This window comes from Enhydra lutris, unplaced genomic scaffold (assembly GCF_002288905.1).
Source record: "Enhydra lutris kenyoni isolate GAN:26980312 unplaced genomic scaffold, ASM228890v2 scaffoldscaffold36, whole genome shotgun sequence".
In the NCBI taxonomy this organism is placed as follows: Eukaryota; Metazoa; Chordata; class Mammalia; order Carnivora; family Mustelidae; genus Enhydra; species Enhydra lutris.
The window spans coordinates 723,906-736,627 of record NW_019154120.1 but is presented as its reverse complement, the minus strand read 5'-3'; the positions used below and the strand labels follow the sequence as shown (position 1 = coordinate 736,627).

Here is a 12,722-nt window from a genome sequence, read left to right as displayed (position 1 = left end):
CGTTTTTCCTGCCTTATTATCTTCAGACGCCCCAGCCTCCACAGCACGGCCCTGGTCAAGTTGGAAGCATTAAAAACAGCAAGCATCTCGTCACCCTCAGTTTGACTGTTGTGCTAGAACCTTCCAGCAGTTCCAGCCACGGGAACTACCTAGAAAGCCCCACTTCAAAAGAGATCCTTGGTCTGCCCAAGGGACATCTCAGGTGGCATCTGTGGAAAGGATGAAGGGTAGAACCCAAACCTCGACCCAGATGTACAGAGTGTCCCGGTGGTGTTCGTGTGCTGGTGGCCTGAGAGGCGGCCTGGCTGCCACTGCCCTACAGATGAGGAGTTGGGGTGCGGTTGACCTGGGCGATCACGCCCCGAAGCCGGAGCCGAGCCTCCTCACGGCCTGTCCTCATGCGACTTGGCAGTGGACGCTGGGGCTCAACAGTGATGTTCTGCTCCCCAGACAGAACCCAGGGCGCTCCTGAAGCGTTTGCTTTCTCCAGCCCTAGGGGACCTGCTGGACACATAGGCGAGGACAGATCTCCAGCAAGGGTGCGGCGCTTGGCCAGGGAGAGACCCTGGTGTCGCAGGAAGCCCCACACTGGGCCCCGGGAGGAGCTGGGCTGGGGGGGGGGTGGGAGGGCAGGGAGTGCCGCCTTCTGCTCATGCGGCCTCACGTGTCCCCGGTCTCCCCCAGGTGGCCCTGGTGCAGTGGACGGAGAGCGTCGGCCTCACCCTGGTCAGCAGAGACCTGGCCTCCATGCAGCTGCGGGGCCCCAGCGGCGAGCTCCTGACCTTCAGCGTCCTGCAGACCTTCCCGTTCACCTCGGAGAGCAAGCGCATGGGCGTCATCGTGCGGGTAGCCTGGCTGTTGGGCTCCCACGGGCCAGCACGCGGTTCAGGGCTCGTCCCTGCTCTTTCAGACCGTCTGTGCTGCTTGCTGGGTTTTGATACAAAATCTAGGAATTGGTGCTGGGAAGCTAGTGAGGCTCTGGTGGTAGTGAGTTCAGGTGACTCTCCCGGATGACGAAGGCAGAGTGAGGAAGCGGTGTCCGTGACTCATTCCTGGAAAGCAGCTCAAGCCGTCTGTCGCGCTTCCAACAGCCGCGGCGTGCCGGGGAGCTTCGCCGGAGGAGGATTTAGGACCAGGAAGTTGCTGACATGCATTTCTTAAATATTTTTAGCAGATACCAAAACCTGTCTCAGAAGGTGGCTAACCAAGGAAAGCACGTTCAGTCAGCAGTGAAAATTTGAGAGAATTTACCTTCCCCTCGCGGCCTGAGGCGTCCCCTCCGTGGACAGGCTCTGTTGCCGTGGCCTCAGCACAGGACCTGGAGATCTGGTTTACGTTCCGGTCTCGGCTTTCTGCACACTTTCTGCACACTTTCTCGGGGCGGCGGTGCCCTGCATAGCATAGGTTCAGGGAGAACCGCGTTCCTGTGCGCGCGGCCGTTACTGCCCGGGAGCAGCGTGGCCTAAACCTGCCTGTGTTTCTTCTGTCCCAGGATGAGTCCACTGCGGAAATCACCTTCTACCTGAAGGGGGCCGACGCGGCCATGTCCTCCATCGTGCAGTACAACGACTGGTTGGAGGAGGAGGTAAGCCGCGCCCCCACCCCGCACACTGCTTCCCGCCGCGCAGCAAGTGCGGGAACCACTGCAACCGGCAGAAATCCGGACACCGCCTCTTAAACCACCGACGGTATCGCTTTTCCGCAGTGTCCGGTGGTTCCGGTTCCTCTCGGTTTCGTGAGGTAGAAAGGCGGGAGTACCGTTTGATCGCAGACAGCTCTGTGTAAGCAGCTACCGCTGCGGGGTTGCGTGCGACGCGTGTCGGTGTGCAAGGAGGTCCTTATCGATAGTATCTTGTCTGTACGATGAAAACAGGGTGACAGTCATTCATTAAAAACTCTGAGGTAATGCTGCATATACAGCCAGTATATTTATTTTGTAATCTATGTTACTGGCAGGATTTTGATAAGGATTTTAATGTCATTCTAATTTAGGTGTAGGATTCACTTTAAAAAAATAGAAAAGACACAAACGTGATCAGTCCTACATTTCGTCAGATTCTCTCTAGAGAGAGAGAACTCAGGTGCAGCCTCGTGAGATTATTTTATTGTCCACGTTTCTGTGTGAACAGAAAAGCTTGAGTTCGGAGGGAGACTGATCTGGGTGTGTGTCAGCGTCGGTGTCCACGGGTCAACCTGCCGTGGCCCGGGTGTGGCCGGTCAGTGCGGCAGCCGCAGCCCCGCGTCCGCGGCGGTATTGGCCATACGAATCAATAGCTCCTTCAGGCACTTGGATTTAATCAGGCACATGAATAAATTAAATTCCCTGAAGACCTAGTAAAATGCCATAAAAATTACTTTCGGTCATAATGATGTACAATTAATTATAAAATACTTGTTTAATTTATTTAGCTTTATGAGGTCACGTCAATAAATGTATTGCAACAGACAGATAATGTCAGGTTGTTTTACACAAAGATAACTTTATTAAAAATCCTTTGTGCATGCATTCTCCCAAGGTTACATTTCCTTCCCTTACATAAATCTCCTGATCCCCTACCCACGTCTTTGTTGTAATAACCATTATCTTCTGAAAACCTTTACCTTATTTAAAACAAACACACAAAAACAGCGGCGTGTTTTGGGAGCCTGAGCGTGCCCCGAGCGCCTCTGTCTCAGGCAGGCTCCTCACGCGGGATTCTTGGCCGTGAGCTTCTGTTCTCCACGTACTGAACACGTGCCACCGTCCGACACGTGCCACCGGCACTTGCCTCACCCCGCCCAGTGAGGACCAGTTTTGTAGAAACCCTCACTGTGCACAGACGTGAGGTAGCCAGGTCCCGGCCGCGGGAAGCGTCAGGTACGTGGCCTCCTTCCTCCACGTGCAGGTGTGTAACGCGGGTCAGAACTGGGGATCGGGGAGGGTGTGACAGGCGCAGGGACTAGCGCTCGCTGGGAGGCGGGAGCCGCGGCGGAGTGCCTGCTTCCGACCTCGTAGCCAGATGGGTCAGAGAGGACCTTGGAAAGTTGGAGTTGCTCATCCTCTCTTCGCCGATTTTAACGTCCTGCGGGCAGCTGCGGTAGACGGGCTCGGTTAGACACGAGCGCCCCACCGGGAGCACAGCCGTGTGGGACCGCCAGCCTCCGCCCCTGGGGACGGTGCGGGAGGGCGGCAGGGCACGAGTGCGTGTGCGAAGTCGCATCTGAACTGTTGGCCCACGAGTGTGTGCTCGTCCCTGGCGATGTGGGGTTCCTACTCCTGCCTCGTTCTCAGTGCGTGGGAGGTGGGGCACTCCAGCAAATATTAGGCTCCCTCGTGGCCGTGACTCTACCTGTGGCTTGGCAACAGCGCTGGGTGCTGGCATCACGGCGGGGCCGCGCTGTGTGCGAGCTTCCTGGTAGTTCCTCTCCCTTCCACTAGCAGCTCGCTGGCGCGGGACGGTGTGCCAGTGTCACGCGTGCATCTTCAGGTGCACGCGGGAGACCGCGGCTCTGGCTGTTGTCGGAACCCCTTGGTGTTGGCTAAAAGTGCTCTGGACGCCTGCGCCCCAGGGCTGTGAGCCAGGCTGGAGCCTCCGCCTCTGCCCTGAGAGCCCCCCACGCCCAGAGCTGACCACTGTGGCGCTCTCCGTCCCACGCCCGTGCAGGCTCCCATGCTTTGAACCATTTAAACTTGGTCCTCGGAGTTGGAAATTTAAGAGTCACCCAGGAAGAGAGGAAGGGACTCTCAGGAGTCGCAGTGGCCTGGGCGAGCCGTGGCTGGTTGGTGGTAGTGTTCGGGATGTGTGGACACCGTGGCTTTGGGGAATGGTATAGCTCAGTGCTCACATTGTTTTTTAAGCTTTCTTTCTCGTGGAAACCCCGTTCTGAAACACTGGTGTTGACGTCTGCAGCTTGGGCGCCGCTCGGGTGGCACCTGGTCATCGGACTTCCTGTCTGTGCGTCTGTCCCCGCCGGCCACGCTCAGCCTCTCCTCCCCGGGACACTTTCTCTCCATTTCCCCTGCTCTTCCCGCGGGGCCTCTGGGGCGTGGCGCCAGGGACGCTGCCTTGTTTGCTCACCTCGGAGTCGAGGCCGGTGACCAGCCCGGGACCCCTGGCCTCTGCCCGCCGGTCCAGCACAGGGCTCGTGCTCGGGGTGAGACAGCGGCTGTCCCCCAGGGTGCTCCCGGCCAGCAGAGGCAGTGCTCACACCTTTCCAAGCCACACGTTTTGAGGGCCTCAGCAGGCTTCGTGCGGCGGGGCAGCGTCCCATCCGTGCAGCCCAAGGGAGACGGCGAAGTCCCTGAAGGTGGGGGGACTCACAGCTCCCGAGAGGCGGCGTCCGCTCCTGCCGCACTCGCCGCCTCGGTCTCTGCCGGCTATGTGGGCCGCTGCCTGCACAACCTCAGGTGTCGCTCCTCGGTGCCCATCCACACGCGTGCAGGCCGTGTCAGCATCTCTGGGCCCCGTCCCGCATGGGGGGCACAGGCGAGCCTCTGTGAGGGCAGGGCAGGGCACCAATCTGTTCTCTGCCAACAGCTCGGCACTGGTCCCGTCAGCGGCCCAGAACCAGCCTGTTCTCCCCCCATCATCACCTTAAACTGCCCAGTGTTTCCTCTAATGGATGGAAAATAATGTTACTTTGGTGCATTCTCTGTGCCTGGAGCTGATACCTTTCCACGCACCTGTGAGTGCGTCTGTCTCGTGTTCAATAACGCGAGCCTGGGCCTGTGGCCTTGCTGTGGGCCCTGTTCCCTGCAGAAGATCCAAACCCCAGCGCGAAGCCCCAGGACTCTTGGGGTCTTCCCCCCCCCCCACGGCACTGCCACATGAGACCACTCTCCCCCGTCCTCCCCCAGCTGTACTCCCACGTGAGCCCACTCCTCTCCCTCCCCCTGCCCCCACAGCACTGCCACATGAAGCTCTCCCACTTCCAGACCTTGCTTCTCACACCCTGGCACCGAGCTTCCCCACTTCCCATGCTGCTGTGGCAGCCTGGTGTAGACCTTGCTTGTGATGCCATTTTGGAACAGTGTGGTCTAATGTGGGGAAGAAGTGTGCTTGTCTGAGAGCTGCCGGGTGACCCAGCCTGCCACGGGGATGAGGGTCGCAGAGCCGTCCTTGCAGCGCGGCTGGGCTCTTAGGACACACCTGCGAGGTGAGCTCCACCAGGTGGCGGTGGGTGGAGGCCACCGAGAGACCAGGTAGCCCAGGTGCGCAGGCGCAGTGACGGACACATGATGTGCGGGGTTCCTGAGCAGGGGACGGGCCCTGACCACAGAGCGGATTTGGTGGAGGCTGTAAGTGCCTCTCCGTATCACGGCCAGCAACTGGGGTCTGCGTGTGACCTGCATCTCCTTTTCCAGTGTGGGAACATGGCCCGGGAAGGTCTTCGCACCCTCGTGGTCGCCAAGCGGGCGCTGACAGAGGAGCAGTACCAGGACTTCGAGGTGAGCCGATCTCGCAGCCCCTCTGCCCTCGGGCATCTGCCCGGCAGACGCATGGGCGTGGGTGCGCACTGCTGGCGCGGACAGCCTGCCGCCCCGGGTGCCGGGGAAGGGTGTGTCCCCGGCCTGGCCAGGCTCCCATGGACGCGTCCACGGCGTGACCCGCGCTCCGTCTCTGTGCAGAGCCGCTACAGCCAGGCCAAGCTGAGCACCCACGACCGGGCTCTGAAGGTGGCGGCGGTGGTGGAGAGCCTGGAGTGGGAGATGGAGCTGCTGTGCCTCACAGGTGTGGAGGACCAGCTGCAGGCGGACGTGCGGCCCACCCTGGAGATGCTGCGCAACGCAGGCATCAAGGTACCATGCGCGCCGGCCGGCGCCCTCCCCGGGGCTGTGGGGCTGTAAGTCTTCGCTTTCAGGGAACTGCGTTCTGGCCTCCGTGCCGGCGGAGCCCAGGGTTCACCTACAAAACGGGAGAGAAAACGTATCCCCAGGCTGCCCTGAGGACTAGGGCCTCGGGTTGGAGAAGGGGAACAACACAGCTCGAGTTTTTTCGAGAGGAAAGAAGAGCGAATGGCTAGGCTAGTGAGATAGGAGGGAAGGACGGCGTTGCCGGGGAGCTGCCCGCGCTTGCAGCCAGAACCCACGCGGCGAGCGTACCCTGCGGGGGCCTGGCGGGGAGAGGGGGCCCCGTCCGTCCAGGACAGCAGCCCGTCAGGAGGCGCATCCGGCTTCAGAATCACCAAAGAGCCGTTCACACCTCGGCCTCGAGACACTGTCCCCCGGACTGTGCTGCGCAGCCAGCGTTCGGGTGAGGAGGGGTGTGACTGCCTGCCGTGCCCGGGGCCGCTGCTCGTTCGTGGCGACGTTTCGTGCGCCCCGCGTCCCTCTGCCCCCCAGCCCCGTGTGCTTGAGCAGCCAGCGCCCTGGTGTGTACGGTCTGGGTGTTTCTGTTGGTTGTTTGCTAACCTGCACGAGTGTGTGGGGTCCCGTCCTTCTTCCTTTGCGTCTCCCGTCTGAAGAAAGGCCCCTCACGTCCCTTCACAGAAGGTGAGCTTGTGATTCCAGGCGGCAGGTCCGTAGGTGACCACGCCTGAGCCACACGCAGCTTCACCAGGGGCGGCAGCTCTTACTGTCTCGTGTGAATTATTCTCAACTTTGCCTTGTTTTTTTTTAAAGATTTTATTTATTTATTTGACTGACAGAGATCACAAGCTGGCAGAGAGGCAGGCAGAGAGAGAGGAGGAAGCAGGCTCCCTGCCGAGCAGAGAGCCCGATGTGGGGCTCGATCCCAGGACCCCGAGATCATGACCTGAGCCTAAGGCAGAGGCTTTAACCCACTGAGCCACCCAGGCGCCCCTCTCAACTTTATCTGAACGTCGTGTCCTAACCTTAGATCAGGCTCAATAAGGTGAACATAGATGTGTGAAACAGAGGGAAAGCACAAGTCTCCCAGCGCTGAGAAGAGCCACAAGCAGATGATAGCTCAGCAGGAAAGCGGTACGCCCTGAGGTTTCCTGTGTGCAGAACGGCACGCGTGTATGACACACTAAACGTCTGAGCAAGTCAGGCGTCGATGAGAGGTCACTGTAAGGCTTTGCTGTTACATGAAGTATTTGTGTGAACCGTCCTGTCACACCTTAAATGTTGGTTTTGTTATCTTTGTGGTCCAGGGATTGGCTTATATACGTAATACGTGCTTATGTCACTTTCTAAAAGTAAAAATAGTGGTATTTCCCATGTATTTCATAAAGACAGTTTTTGGCTTAACTGTTTCCCCTTTTTGAACCTTAGTTTCCAGCTGAAAAGTTAGCAGGTTGGAATAAGGATCTCTGGGGCGCCCCTCGCTCTGTAAGCCTGTGACCACGTGGTGTCTTCTGGGCCCACCGGTGCGGTGCACAGGGCTCTGGGAGCCTCGCCCTTGGGTGTACGCAGGCGTCTCAGTAGCCTCAGGCTGAGGGTCCTAAACCCCTGTCGTTCGTGTGGCTCCACTTCTCAGCTGCTCCGTCTGACATCACTTAGGTCCGACTTGTTTTCGCTAAGTCGACAGAGACTTGGGTAGTGGCAACATGTACCTAACGTAGCATTTGTCATCTCAAGCATCTGTAAGTGCACAGCTCATCGTCACAAAGTAATTCCCACCCCCGTGCAGCCGTCACTACTGCCTTTCTCCGGAACACGTAACTCCAAACCTCGGTCCCCACGAAAACACAAGCTCCCCTGTGCTCCCCTGGCCCTGGCGCCCACCCTCTGGCTTCTGTCTCTGTGGTGTGACTCCCCAATGGCCCTCCGCCCGCTGCAGCCCCACAGCCTTTGCCCGGGTGGGGCCGATGCCCTTCACTGAGCTCAGCATCCTCCAGGCCCATCCACGTCTTAGTGGTGCCAGGATGTTCCCCTTCTCAAGGCCGGGCGCTGTTCCACAGCGCGCATGCCACGTCCTGGTCCGTCCCTGCGTGGACACTGGGTGGCTTCTGTGGTTTGGCAGGTGTGAACAGTAGAGCTGCGAACGTGGGTGTGCTGTGTGTTCGAGAACGGACACTTCTAAGAGTTCTCCATCTTCGCTTGCCTCCCAGATATGGATGCTAACGGGCGATAAACTCGAGACTGCCACGTGCATCGCCAAAAGCTCACACTTGGTGTCTAGAACACAAGACATTCACGTTTTCATGCCAGTGAGTATATGTCTAAAAGCACTTGGAATTTTAACTGTTTTATCTCGCAGTCAAAACTCGGTTTGGTGAGGGGGTGCTTGTAAGCTTTGAGTGCAGATAATTACTAAAGAAGAGAAATATTGTAATATTGTAATTTTCTTACTGATTTTATAAAAACATTGCAAATAGGTTTCTTTTAGCTGCCCACGTTGCCTGGGATGAAAAAGCTGCATTTTGAAGGCGTGAAACAAAGTCTAAATTCAGAGTGTTTTTCTGTCGTACGATTGGATTTATTTATTAACCAAGTACCTATTTTAGAATAGACGTTCTGTTATCACTTTCTGCTCCATTTACAAAGTGTGTGTTGATAAAAAAATTACATTTTTGTATTAGTTATACCCATTAGTAGGAATGTGTTTTTAATCTATCATTTTCAAATGAAATGTTGTTTCATTAGCTCAAAGAAAATTAGTAAAAATGGTCTGAAGTTTCTGTTTTTACTGTATTAGTTACGACTGATGTTTGTAATTCAGACTGAGCTGCCGTCTCCCGGGTCTTGATTGATGGTGGTGAGCAGACACGGTCCGTCTCCCTCTGCTCTGAGTGAAGCCCTCGTACCTACAGAAACTGATTTCAATATAATTTACATGTAAATGTCATTTATTTCAAAGCATCAGAATGGCAGATTAGGCCCTGCAGACGACTCTTCGCAATTAAATTATTAATGACTCGGATAAGACTTTAGATCAATGTTTGTCGACGTTTCGGGGTTACAGCTGCACAAACTGAAATTTCCACAGTAGAGCCTTTCTACCTCAAGAGGCATCAGAGATTAATGCGGACCACGCGAAGCTCGCGCGGCTGTCCTGCAGCGCAGCATTTCTTTTACGCCCCGTAAAAAGCTCCGCAGAAAGAGTGTCAGAAACCAGTATGGTGCTTTCTGAAATGCTTTCATTCCAAAACTAACAATATTTCAAGATTATGACTTGATTTTACTTTTAGATTTTTTAATCCTTCGAATGCTTTGTTTGCTTAAACTGACAGAGAAAGTGGAAACCCATGGCAGAGACGGCAGAAGCATTTCAGAAGAACATTGTGCATCATGCAGTGGGGACAGGAGGGGGCAGTTCACACGAAGCCTGGGCCTGAGCTCGGTGCCGCCACGTGGCCGGCCTGGGCTCGGCGGTGGGTGCGCGGAAGTGTCTGACAAGCTGTGTCCCTGTGCTGACGGTCACCCTCCCAGCACGTGGCCCCCTGTGAAAGGGCCAGACACTCCCCCCGCCACTGAGCATCACCGTGTCTCTGGGGAATACCCCACGGACAGCTGGGTGTCTCCCTCACGACATTGCTGTTAGCCCCTGGGTGCCCTGTGCCCTGTCTCCTGATGGCCCACCTCTGTTCCTTTATGTCCCGGTACCTGTAGGGCTTTAAGCACTTTGCAGTATAAGTGCCCCGCCTGCAGCTGGCACACGTTGGAAAACAGTTGGTGTTAAGTGAGCAGGTATTTACTCCCGGTGCCGTAGGAGAAGCTCGCAAGAGCCTTTTCTTACAGGACTGGACCGCCTGTGAGAAGCTCCATTTGATTTTAAATGTGTCTGAAAATTTCACTGATTCATAAAGAGGGGCTGTTTGTGCCTCCGACTTAGATCACTCTGTAATTTGGGCGCTTTTCTTCTTTTTGTGGAGGTAACCAATCGGGGAGAGGCCCACTTGGAGCTTAACGCCTTTCGACGGAAGCATGACTGTGCGCTGGTCATATCTGGGGACTCCCTTGAGGTGAGGCTGGTCTCGGACCAAGCACCTGTCTGTCTGTCCGTCCGTCTGTGTCCCTGCAGGAGAGGCTGGTCTCTGCAGAGCCTGTCAGAGAGGCAGAGCCTGTCTCTGCAGGGGCAGAAGCCGGAGCAACCCGCGGACTCACGGGGCGGCTCCGTGGGCCTGGCCGTGGGCGGACGCTTCCTGGACCCTCTGGCCGGTGCTGGGGCTGCTGGGCCTCACCCCGAGCCCGGCTTTCCCGCTGTCAGCTTCGGAGGCTTTCCCGGCTGTGCAGCCGTTCACCACGTGTCCCTCGGCTTTCCAGGGCCCAGACGTGTGCTCCTCCGTCCTCCCCTCGGGCCCCCTTAGACCTCGTGCCTTGTTAGAAAATCCCTCTTCACAGCTGTTGTAGTGTGATTTGTGAAGGAGCAAAAGTCGCTCCTTGAGTTCTGTCCACCGTCTTTTATGAGTGTGTGTTTCTGGCTAAACCTTCTTGCTGCTTTGGTCCCCGCCAGAGATCAGAGTCGGTCGGCACAGCAGCCCAATGCTGGAGGCCCCCCACCTGCCCCTCCCTCCCTGGCGCCTGCTCCCCAAAGGCACGGTCTTCTGTTTCTGGGTCTGGGTCTCCGATGCCTCTGTGCATCATCTCGGTAGTACGCTCTGTCCCCACTTCTTCATCTGACAAGTTCCTGCTGTCGGGACGGAGCGCGCCATCCCGGTTTCGGGGAGCAAGTGCGTGAGGCCTCTCCTCGGCCCTCGGCGCAGGGCATGTGGCTGCAGCCCCTGGCGCTCTGCTCCCTCTGGGGGTCGGCTGGGAGGCATTGGCCTCCGTCCGCTGCACACGCACACGTGTGTCTTTCACGGGCCGCCGTGGGTGACCCGGGTTCTTGGCGGGATGGGAGACCAAGACGCACGCTGGTGTGCACAGGTCTGCCTGTCGAAGGAGATGTTTGTAATCGATCGAGGATGTGGCTCTAAACCAGACCTTTGGGTGTTTATCCTGTCTTATGAACGAAGTTTCTGAGCTGATGTGAATTTAAGTGAGGGCAAAGCTGTTGGCTGGGAGCAGTGGCTTTGTGTCTTGAAGATGACCCAGTAGTCGCTTTGTTCCCTAGTCTGCCGTGCCCTGCAGACGGCGCAGGTGGCGAGCGGGACATGCGTGTAGGCCGTTGGGGTAACATAACGTGAGCACGAAAGCCGGAGCAAAGGGAACATGGCATAGTGAGGGAGAGCCAGCCGGTATGAGCACATCCTACAGGGACGGGGCTGTGAGGTCCCGGGGGTTGGACAGGTGGCCACAAGTTGCCGGCCACCAGAGAGCAAGAGAAGAGAAGATGGAGGTGGCTGCTGGTGCCCGGGCACGCAGCCCTTCGCTGTCCTGGTCCTGGTCCCAGGGAGGAGTGTCTGCAGCCCCGGAGGGGCCCTGTGTGGTCCGGGGGCGCGTCCGTCCAGACCAGGCGCGGGCGCACCGCCTGTCCTAAGACGCACGGCCCCGTCCCCTGCAGATGCGCGACTGTCAGTGCTGGCTGGTGCCGGGAGGTCTCGACCCAGGTCTCTGACGGGACGTCCCGCACAGCGGGGGGCCCCATGGTCTAAGGCAACTTTGGGGGGTTTTATTTTGCTGACAGAGTTGGAGATTCAGGATGAAAACGAAGTGTCTTATATTAAAGATGAGAAAAAGATCTCAGTTAGCAGAGGTGGGGCTGAGGTCACCCAAAAAGAGACAGACGAAGCGGAGGCTTTCTGTGGTGGGACCCCCCCCACCTCAGTCACGCAGGTGAGGCGGCGCTCACCAGTCCCATGCGGAGCTGCTCCGGTCCGTGGTGGCGCTCCGGGTGAGACGCGGGGTCCCCACCTGCACCCCGACCGCCACACGCTGCCCGTCCACGCAGACAGTTGTCTGTGCAGGCGCCCTGCTCCTCCCACAGGGGCCTCCACACTGGTCTCTCCTCCCTCCTCACCCCTGCCGCCTCTGTGTCCCTGTGAGCTCTGGTTCCCCAGCCAGGCGGGGTGGCCGACAGCTGGGGTGGAGGGCGCGGGCAGCGTGTACCCCACGCGTTGGCACGAGGCTGTCGTGTCTCCCCCGCGTTTGCTGTCCGCGCCCCACGGGCCGTGGTGGGCGGCCGTGCTCACGAGGCTCTGTCCCCCAGGTCTGCCTCAAGTTCTACGAGCACGAGCTGGTGGAGCTGGCCTGCCAGTGCCCAGCCGTGGTGTGCTGCCGCTGCTCGCCCACACAGAAAGCCCACATCGTGAAGCTGCTTCAGCAGCACACGGGGAGACGCACGTGTGCCATCGGTGAGTGCCTGGCCCGTGAGCGGGTGGGCCGGGAGAGACAGGGTCTTGAGAGCCGCGGCAGCTCGGTCTGTCGTGGAGCAGTGGGTGGAGCTGGGTGTTCGGAGACGGCCTCTCCTGGTGGAAGAGACCGGGATGGGCTTCCACGTGTGTGTCGTTCCCACTTCTGTGCGGCCAGGTGACGGAGGAAATGACGTGAGCATGATCCAGATGGCGGACTGCGGCATTGGCATCGAGGGGAAGGTACGTGTGCCCTTTGGTGGCCGTGTCGTCCGTGTGCTTCCCGCCGGCCCTGAGCCACACACTCGGGTCACAGGCCGACCAGCTGCCCCCTCAGACCCTTAGGAAGTGCAGGTAGGAAGCAGGGGCCACCAGCAGCAAGCCCCCCATGTCCCCACGTCCTTGCTATTCTTAGGGAGGCCTGAGACCAGCATCCCGCTGACCCTCCCTGCCAGCCTCAGCCCGGGTGCTGCCGGCTCTCCTGCAAACCCTTCTCGCTGTCCTGGCACCGGTAGCATCTCGCTCACGTTTGCACGTCTGCGTCCCCACCCAGCTGTGAGCTGTGGTTGGGGTTTGTCTTGTGTGGAAGTGAGCCTGATTCCAGT

At 58.2% G+C, this 12,722-nt stretch overlaps 1 protein-coding gene across 5 annotated transcripts in view; it reads left to right on the top strand.

Moving 5' to 3' along the window:
• LOC111154218 (ATPase phospholipid transporting 9B (putative)) overlaps window positions 1-12,722 on the top strand; it is a 227,591-nt gene that overhangs the window by 197,116 nt on the left and 17,753 nt on the right. For all 5 annotated transcript variants that reach the window (XM_022513694.1, XM_022513693.1, XM_022513696.1 and 2 more), the window contains 8 exons: window positions 685-846; window positions 1,493-1,585; window positions 5,345-5,428; window positions 5,609-5,779; window positions 7,996-8,094; window positions 9,760-9,849; window positions 11,976-12,120; window positions 12,296-12,360. In XM_022513694.1, coding sequence (XP_022369402.1) covers window positions 685-846; window positions 1,493-1,585; window positions 5,345-5,428; window positions 5,609-5,779; window positions 7,996-8,094; window positions 9,760-9,849; window positions 11,976-12,120; window positions 12,296-12,360 — 909 coding nt within the window. The remainder of the gene's footprint in view (window positions 1-684; window positions 847-1,492; window positions 1,586-5,344; window positions 5,429-5,608; window positions 5,780-7,995; window positions 8,095-9,759; window positions 9,850-11,975; window positions 12,121-12,295; window positions 12,361-12,722) is intronic.